The sequence below is a fragment of the Helobdella robusta genome (genome assembly GCF_000326865.2).
Source record: "Helobdella robusta unplaced genomic scaffold HELROscaffold_23, whole genome shotgun sequence".
In the NCBI taxonomy this organism is placed as follows: Eukaryota; Metazoa; Annelida; class Clitellata; order Rhynchobdellida; family Glossiphoniidae; genus Helobdella; species Helobdella robusta.
In genome coordinates this window covers 1,961,926-1,972,190 of record NW_008704216.1, presented here as the reverse complement: position 1 = coordinate 1,972,190, position 10,265 = coordinate 1,961,926, and the positions used below count along the sequence as shown (strand labels likewise).

The following is a 10,265-nucleotide window of genomic DNA, read 5'->3' as shown; positions in this document are numbered from 1 at the left end:
GCTCTGGAGAACAAAAAAAATGAAATGACTTCCGTTACTACAAATAAAAAAACCATAAAAAATTACTTTACTTAATTACTTTTTTGTTACTAGCTGAACACTCTCAGGCTGGATCGATCCGCGTCTGCTCTTTCTGGTCCTTCTATCTGTAACTCTCTATCCCATTCTCCATCATCATCATCTTACCTCCATCATCACTTACTTTACTTACTATACATGCTTCAACTGACTACTACAAACAAATTATAGCCGCTAAAAAGTATTTCATTTGAATTAGTATTTCGCAAATGATTACTATATACATTATAGCTACTGATATTATTTTACTGGGTATATACATTATAGCTACTGATATTATTTTACTGGGTATATACATTATAGCTACTGATATTATTTTACTGGGTATATACATTATAGCTACTGATATTATTTTACTGGATATAAATATGTTGATAGCGAATACTACATGGAGAAGTTGAAATACTAAACCTGGTCACCACTACAAATACTAAGGAAAACGAGGAAAATTACTTGAATTACTGCGATTACTTTAATTATTTATCAACCAATCATAACCATTCAATTAGTTTCTAAAGCAATATTTCCACGATGTTCAACAGCTCTCCTCAATGAATTTTGCAAACAGATGGGTCTTAAGATCCGCTCTGAACTTCGTAAGTGATGGAGAAGTAGCTGGAGAAGGAGGTAGAGAATTCCAGAGAAAAGGGCCAAAAAAAGCAAAAGCAGATTTAGCATAAAAGTGTTTAACACATGTTAAGAAAAAGTGAGAACAAGAAGAAGATCGTAATTAACCGGGAAGTTTAGGTTTAATTGATATATCTGATAAGTACTTTGGAGGTATTTTAGATATATCTGATAAGTACTTTGGAGGTATTTTAGATATATCTGATAAGTACTTTGAAAGTATTTTAGATCGAGACTTTTCCATAAATGTGCAGATTTTAAAAATTATTCAATATTTTATAGGTAGCCAGTGCAAGAGAACAAGATATGGAGATATATGAGAAAAGAAAGGGGCACGAGCAACCAGACGAGAAGCAGAGCTGAAAGCTTTACTTAAATGAGAGAATGTAGAATCAGGAAGACTTTAAATACTTATGCTACTTATATTTCATAATTTACATATTTTGTTTAATTGCTACATATATTTAGTGTGATTACAATATTTACGCATTTACAGTTTACATAAATTACCGAAATTTTTTAAATGCCACAAACCTTGTAACTTAACTGATTGGCTAGTCTGACGTCACCATTTGACGGGTCGACCTTGACATTGAATAAATAAGAGATTGTTCAAATGCATTTATAAATAATTGAATTAATTAATAATTGAATGAATGAACAAACGAACGAACGAACAAAAGAACGAAAGAACGAACGAACGAACGAACGAATGAATAAATGAATGAATAAATGAATGGCTGAACAGTATTTAAGTAAATGATTAATTGAATGAATCAATGAATAGATACATGAATGAATAAACAAATGAATAAATGAATAAGCGATTGAATAAAATGTGTGAACGATTGAATGAACAAACACACAAACAAACGAACGAACGATAACAATAACAACAACAATTATAATTATTATTATAATTGTTATAATTATCAAATACTTTGAAATATGGCGAAGTGGTTGAGTATACCAGGGTGCCTCCAGTTAGCGAGACGAAAGAAATTCTACCGATTAAGAAGTCTGTCGGTTGGTTTATTGATTGGTTGGTTGGTTGTTTGTTTAGCTGATTGATTGATTAGTGGATTGATTGATTGGTTAATTGTTAGAATGATTGGTTGGCTGATTGTTTGAATGATTGGTTGGCTGATTGTCTGAATGATTGGTTGTTTGTCTAATTGACTGATTAATTTGTTGGTTGGTTAATTATTTGGTTACCAGTATATCAATGACTAATCAATTTGGTTGGGTGGCTGACTGACTGGTTGGCCGATTGATTGATTGAATGGTTGGTTGGTTGATAGATTGCATAATTAATGGAGTAATAAATTGATTAATAATTTACTGATTGACTGGTTGGTTAATTGTGCGCTTCATATGAACAAAAAAAGTAGACAATGAAGCGACGAAAATAAACGAATGAAGAAATGAATAAATCAGTATAAAAATGAATAAATTGTAACAAAATAACTGACTGAATATAACCGCATCGATAAAAATAAATAAATGGTTAAAGGTTAATCTCTCTCTTCTGCGTTTGCTTCAGAGGTTTCAACGACAAAAACACACAGCGTATATGAATACGCGTGCAAACCACGCATCATACACATTGCATATAAAAGGCGGGGATCTCTTTGTATTCGAACCCAGTCATTACAATCACAAGACCAGGCGCCTTTAACCATTGATAATAAACTAATAAAAATAGACAAATAATTGAATAAATTAACGATCAAAATATTGCAATTCAATCAGACGAGCCGAATCAGACCACAACCTACAAAAGTTCATGCTGAGAAAGTTCTAGGTTGAAATAAAGTTCAGACTATCTCAGACTAACTAAATTCCTACCGAGCACTACTATGCTAAGGTACTACTACTCTTCATTTATTTATTTTTCCCACGCTACTATGCTAAGGTACTATTCATTTTTATCCACGTTATTCGGTGGAAACATTCCGATTTCAAGTCAAAGCCTCTTATATTTTTTAAAAATTGCTTTCTCTAATAAAATATTTTTGTTTATCTTGCTATTTTGAATGTAACCACAAATTTCACGCATATTTTTTTAAAATGTCTACCATTTTTTATAAAAGCTCCCTGATCTATTTAGCCCAGTGAACGTTGTTAATTTCTGAACTTTTTAAATCATTTGCTGCATTGAACAGCTTCTACTCATGGATATATATATATCCATGTTTCTACTTTACATAATTCCATTTAAATCTGGTTTGATTTAGTAGCGGATGGAGCAGCGTTACAGCGGCTGGGTTAGAAATCCCTGGCTAATCAGGGGAATGTTTTCTAAGATTTCATTAGCGTGCACACTTATGTGAAGGCAAAAAATTGGGTCCTAGGGTCTTAAACAGTTCCCAACAGTCCATCACAATCACCACAGACATCACATCATCATTATCTCATCGTCATCGGCTACCTTTATCATCATCTTCATCGTCATCATAGTCACCCTCACTTACCAATGCGTGTACTCTCAGCCAGTCCATTGACGGTCAGCTCGTTAAAAAGTGTGCTCACCCAATCAGCGTTCACTGAAGTTGTGGACAGCATCGCCGCCGCCACCATTACCACAACGAATAATTTCATAAAGTTGCTGCTGCTTGATTTCATTTTGTTGTTGTTGTTGTTGTTGTTGTTGTTGTTGTATTCGTTGTTTTAAATTATTTTATTACGATGTCGTTCCTGTCGTTGGTGACGAATTTTTGTTGTGGCTGTTGTAAGGCCTATAAGATGAGGCTTGGTGCTGTTGCTTCTGGCTTTGTTGGGTGTTGTAGCGTTGCTCTGCCTGCTGCTATTGCTGTGATTTTTGTTGGTTTATTGTTGTTAATGTTGACTAAACTGACTTCAATTAATAAATAAAATTTATTACGTTAATTTAATACAGACGTTTTAGGTTTAAGAACTCTTAACAAGATATGTACAAACGGTATAAATCACTAAAAACTTACAGCTAAGCTAACTGAATAATTAAATTCAATGGTATTTAATTAAAATAATATTTAACTTGTCTTGAAAATGATAATTTAGACGAATGCTTATAACTCCATTTTGATGATTTTAATAAATTCAGAAAAAAATTCGGTCCCACGAGTAGTTAATTAAGATATTCCGAATTTAATATTTGCAGTTTTGATAAATTTTACAACTTCTCAAATTAGTCCAATTGTAATCATTTTCTCATATTTAACTAATTTAAAGTAATTATCAAAGTAAATTAGAAAAATGAATTAATATCAATAAACATTTATGGCAAATAGAACTTTTTCAACAAGATATATGTTTCAGTTCTACATCAATTGCAACTGCTGTCATAAATGCATGCATCGCATATATAATTATATATATATATATATACTGTTGATATATTAAGTAATAATTTTAGTATATGTATGTATTTTATGTGTATGTATGTGTATGTATGCATGTCTATGTATGTATGCATGTGTGTGTGTGTGTGTGTATGTGTGTGTATGCATTAGGAAATTTAGGAAATGTATGTATGTGTGTGTGTGTGTGTGTGTGTGTGGTGTGTGTGTGTGTGTGTATGTATGTATGTATGTATGTGTGCGTGTGGATATGTGTGTGTGTATTCGTATATGTTTATTCTCTTACCAATATATGTACTACTAGTTGATTAAAAACCGACTCCAATATGTGATTTCATGTGATTTCAGAAAAGAACAATATGGAATAGTAAACAACGAAAGGCAAAAATAATAAGAAAATAAATAAAAAAATAATAAAATAATAACAACATTGACGTCGATAATAAAGTAAAAAATGATAAAACTGAATATTTTAAATACTCCAACACCAGCAACAATATAATGCTGTCACACACAATTACAACAATAACACGCACGCACACGCACACACACACGCACACACTCACTCTTTCACACACACACGTACGCACACACACTCTCACACAAATACACGCACACTCACACATACACACTATACACACATCTATTGATAAATATTCAAAATTATAATTTTTATTTTACGTTTATTATAGTGCTAGAATGTATACAGCCATTATAAAACATTGTCGGACTGTTTGAGACCTGAGCGAGCCAGCAACAGAGCCTTCAGCATGCAATTCAGCATTATGAACACGAAGCTACGGAGCGAGTAGGTAGGCATTCATCTGCTATCCAACGCTCTCCTACATTGAAATACCTTCAACATGAGTCTTAAATAGCCTATGAATTTGTTGTTTGACATTCTTATCAACACAAACTCGTATACAAGTACACTAACTTATACACATATAAATACATACACACACACATACATAAAAATACAGAAATATACACACATAAAGACACACATATAAATACACACACACACACACACACACACACACACATACACATGTCGATGTTGTTAAAAGAAGGAAGACCATCGACTTGAAGCATTCACGCTTAAGAATTTATATGATCAAAACACGATGCTGAAAGGATGCATGCACACAGAAACACGAAAGCAAACTAACACACTCAGGAAAGCATTCGCAAACACACAACGCACGCACGTACGCACACACACACACACACACGAACACACACACACACGAACACACACACACACACACGAACAAACAAACTCAAACACATACGCTTATTATAGTGATGGGGCTGATTAATACAGGTATGAATGAAATCATCCAACCAGGTGTGACGAACATACGCTCTATATTTCTCTTCATATCTCTCTCATTTTTTTATTCATTCACATGCACACATGCACACACGTAATGTGTATGTAATCATATACATATATATATATATATATATATATATGTTGGTAATAGACCATAATTTTTACAATATTCTATAAATTCTACCGAATGTTTGGCGTTAATATGTTTGTAGTTTGTAGTGTAAACGAACTACAAACATATTAACGCCAAACATTTGGTAGAATTTATAGAATATTGTAAAAATATATATATATATATATATATACCTTTTTAGCAAGCACAAATCCCACATGTGACGTAGGTTGAATGAAGACAGCGCGCACTGAAGACCAAACGAACGTAGCTAAACACTCAAACACGGATAAGAACGAGCAAACAAGAAAGGCAGGCAAACCATCGCATGGGAACGCAAATCACAGCAGAAATGCCGTACGTACAACTTCTCAACCTCTAGAGCGAAACATAAATACTTGTATTTTATAACATACTTGTTTGTTGTACACGTCTGTAAGTGCACGCAGACACATGTGCACGAATACGTACATACACGTACACAAGCGATTATTAGTACGTGTAAATATACGCAATATACACACACACACATAGTTGTATGTACGTGAGTAAATATATACACGCTACACACACAGGCTTGCAAGCAATGCTTGATTCATACAATAAAATAAAACAAACTTTTTTTAATAATTTATTTCTAATAAAAAAGAGAAATAAACATAACTGCTTGATTGAATAAATGAGTGAATGAATGAACGAATAGTGAATGAGTGAATGGATGAACGAACGAATAGTGAATGAATGAACAAAAAGATTACCAATATTACTACTACTATTGATAAAGAATTAGTAATAGTACTATGACATGATCATGAAAAAAAAACCTAACCAGTCAAGTAGAAAGAAACATTTGAACTATTTTCATATAAAGAAATACTGAAACATGATTCATATTACACCATACATCATATCAATATTAACACCCATAAATACCTCCAACTGTAACATAGTAAAGATAATACAAAACAATTAAATAAATTCATCGGAACACAGTACAGTTAGTAAAAATAATTACCAACAGAGTAATTTATACAGTAAATATTGTCTCAGAAATACTTCAAAATTAAATAGACCAAATTAAATAGACATAAAGTAGTTTTAATAAATTTCAAAAAAGCGAAGGCATACAGTAATGGATAATGTTGAATTGAAGATTTGAAATAATTATGGACCATTGTCAATACCAATCAGCCATTAATTCAATCACTTATCCATTCATCCGATTCTTTCATTCATTCACTCGTTCATCCTCCGATTTTCAATCAATCAATCATCCACACGATAACAATAGTAATAACATCAATAACAGTAATGATGACAATAACACTAATAAAATAATTAAAAAACATAATGGGTAGAAACAACGCATCACACAGATATTGCACGCGATAGATAGGCGGGGATCTCCAGGCACTCGAACGCGGTCACTGCATCGGCAGTGGCAGGCACTTTACCGCTACAACATCCTGTCTTCCATCCTGTCTCCCATCATGTTTAACATTTTATTCATTGTTTGTTGTTGAATATAATATTGAATACTTTATAAATAGTATAATAATATAAATAAAATATATATGTATATATATATAAGCATTCAAAGGCAACATTTCATAAAATATATTTAAATAAAAAATATATAAAAATACACACACACACACACACACACACACATATATGTGTGCGCGCGCGTGTGTGTGACTATAATATTGGTGTTCAAGTTTGTATAGAAAATAGTATATAAAATTAACAGTGAAAAAAAAAATTTTTTGATTTTGGTTGACAAAACAGTAGCAACAAAGTGAATCAGTAGTAATAATACTCGGTAAAAATGGTAAGCAATCATGGTAAAGGTTGGAAAATACTGGAAGATTAAGACTGCGAAAAGTTATAATATAAACAAGTAGTAATAATATTATAGCAAAAATTAGAATATAATTATAATAATAATAATAATAACAACAACCACAACAGCACAATAATAATATTAATAATAACAACAATAATAAAAGAATGTACTCAGAGTAAAAGGCAACTTGGTGTAACATGTCACAGGTAATTGGGAGGTTGTGTAAGACCATCATCATTAATATGATTAATGCATGTCATTTATATTATTATTATTATTACTACTGCCAACAGTATTATCATTACCATTATTACTATTATTACAATTATTATTACAAAAATAATTGCCTTCCAAATCAGGTAAATCATTGTAAATATAAATTACAAATGGAAATACATTCACAGGATGCTTTGAAATAACTTTACGGAGTTTCACAGCCCTTACATCATACAACACAAAAATTATGAATATCTTGAAAAATAATAGTTATAAGAAAATAATTATTGACATGTTCATGATTGAGAAGATAAATCATTGAAAAAGAGGATCAAAGACATGGTTGGAAGTTAAGCTGGACTTATAAAATAAGGCCTTTCATGATGAAACTTTGAGGAGAAAATTAAACTGAAGAACATGTGATTGACTCATAAATAACACGACTCTGTGTAAGAATAATTGATTAAATAAATAAATAAAACAAACAAACAAATAAATAAATTTTCCAAAATATCAATTAAAACAGAGATAATGAAGTGAATGAATGGATGATGAACCTATAGAAGAAACTAATATTTATGAAGAAAAAAATTAAGAAAGCCTCTTAACTGTTTAAGGCTATCCTTTTATTCACAACAGGCGCACACATATCACACTCACACACATACGCACACACTTACACAGACGAATGCACGAAGGCCAACACTAATTATTTTTAGTGGATAGGATGAGAGCCACAATGAGACCATAGAGGCCAAGTACTTCTGCAAAAATTAAAATTAAAATCATCCCGACAAACAACTTTGGCTGATGTGCGACGCCCCTGACGCCTGCATCCCCCACCACACCAATGGCAAACCCGGCAGCCAGTCCTGACAATCCCACACTAAGTCCTGCTCCAAGGTCCAGGAAGCTCCTGTTTAATTATTTTTTTAGTTCAAAGGTTTTTTTAAATCCCTATGACTGAATCACACTAAAACATGAGCTTATACAACATGCAGTAAAAGTTTAACTTTTAAAAGTTAGCTCACTCCTTTTAAAAACTAAAAAGGACCCCACACCGAAATCAGATCAAACCCACTTGTATAACGAGTATTTCGACGTCTTAGGATCCCCAATGCCGTTGGCTATGAGAGCGGCCACCACCAGACCATAGATAGCAATGATACCAGCCATGACAACAGGAATGACGGATTTCATAATCAAATCCGGGCGCAATATGGCCATGTTTGCAATTCCACATCCAGATTTTGCAGTTCCATAGGCAGCTCCAAGGGCTATGTGTGTTAAAGAGAATTTTATCATAAGTTATGTAATATTAAATTTATTTTATAAAATGCTAAAATTTAAAACAGGATGATCATGTCACTGACAAATAAGATAAGAGTAAACTTCAAATTAACAATTCATCTTTGAAAGTCTTCTCATTAGTTTTTTAGTTTCTTTGGTGATTGATGAATTAAAAATTAAATAAAAAAAACTAAAAACTTACAACTAAAAACGATGGCGCTGGCTGCCCCAATGGCGCCGAAGAAGGGGGTGTAAGGTGGCTGAAGAGGATTATCTTGAGACATTTTCAGACTAGTAGATGAAATTATTAAATAGATTTTTACTTCAATTAATTTTATCAAACACAATAAAACGCGCAAGCACTTGGTTAAACTTGTTCTAAGGAACTGAAGGAAGATTAAAGCGTTAACGTCAGTCTAGCTAGCAAAGCAGAACTTTCATAAAAAAAACTGTCAGAAAAGAACAGCGTAACGTAAAGATTTTGCTCTCGGCATAGTCATTAAAAGATGATTTTTGGTAATATTATAATGAAAATAAATCAATTGTTTTGTAGATGCACAAATGTAATTAATTTATTTGAGCAAATAAAACCGAAAATGGATACAAACCAGAATTTTTAAACGTAAAATTTAAAAGTGGGCGGTACATCAGACAGACACCTAATCGCTTTCTAGCGTGAACTTTTAGTGTCACATGCTCGCACTTGATGAAAAGTAAGTAAGACACGTTGGCACTTGATGAAAAGTAAATTAGTACGACAGCACAACTGTGTATTTATATTTTGAAATACACTCACCAAAATCTTCCCGATGATGGAACTACTGAAGAAGAAAACTCCATAACCGATCAATTTATTGCTTTATTAAGTATCAGGACAAATGTATTGCATATACTCTAGGAAAGAGGTTTTTAAACTTATGAATTACACTTGAGAACTGTGTCCCCTCAAAAGCACGCAAGTTCATCGTAAAAATATTGGCAGGTTTTTTTTCAATTTAAACGATTCATAAAAATAAAAAAAAAACTATAAAAAAAATGTCTAACATTTTGAGAGTAACTGCAAATTCACGTGCTAATTTGAATGCAATATAATATAAGTATTGTTTGCAGAACAATTTTTTTTGCTTTTTGTATATAATATATATATATATATTTTTTTACAATATTCTATAAATTCTACCGAATGTTTGGCGTTAATATGTTTGTAGTTTGTTTTTTCAATTTTACGAACTACAAACATATTAACGCCAAACACTCGGTAGAATTTATAGAATATTGTAAAAATTATGATCTATTACCAACATATATATATATATATATATATATATATATATATATATATATATATATATATATATATATATATATATATATATATATATATATATACACACATATATATATATATATATATAT

The 10,265-nt window shown here is 31.7% G+C and overlaps 1 protein-coding gene across 1 annotated transcript; it reads right to left on the bottom strand.

Moving 5' to 3' along the window:
* Positions 1-7,075: 7,075 nt before the first annotated feature.
* On the bottom strand, positions 7,076-9,517 carry HELRODRAFT_185574 (hypothetical protein). Its single transcript, XM_009019037.1, has 5 exons — positions 9,458-9,517; positions 9,052-9,140; positions 8,641-8,836; positions 7,168-8,475; positions 7,076-7,105 (listed from the first exon to the last, which is right to left on the bottom strand). The coding sequence occupies exons 2-4, from the start codon at positions 9,131-9,133 to the stop codon at positions 8,265-8,267; spliced, it is 489 nt and encodes a 162-aa protein (XP_009017285.1). The 5' UTR covers positions 9,134-9,140; positions 9,458-9,517; the 3' UTR covers positions 7,076-7,105; positions 7,168-8,264.
* Between the last annotated feature and the right edge of the window lie 748 nt (positions 9,518-10,265).

What these genes read in the sequence shown, in the direction of transcription:
- HELRODRAFT_185574 (XM_009019037.1), bottom strand. Translation starts at nt 9,133, where the DNA reads ATGTCTCAAGATAATCCTCTTCAGCCACCTTACACCCCCTTCTTCGGC. An exon ending in CAGCGCCATCGTTTTTAGTT is followed by an intron (nt 8,837 to 9,051) that starts GTAAGTTTTTAG and finishes TAACACACATAG; the next exon opens with CCCTTGGAGCTGCCTATGGA. An exon ending in TCGAAATACTCGTTATACAA is followed by an intron (nt 8,476 to 8,640) that starts GTGGGTTTGATC and finishes ATAATTAAACAG; the next exon opens with GAGCTTCCTGGACCTTGGAG.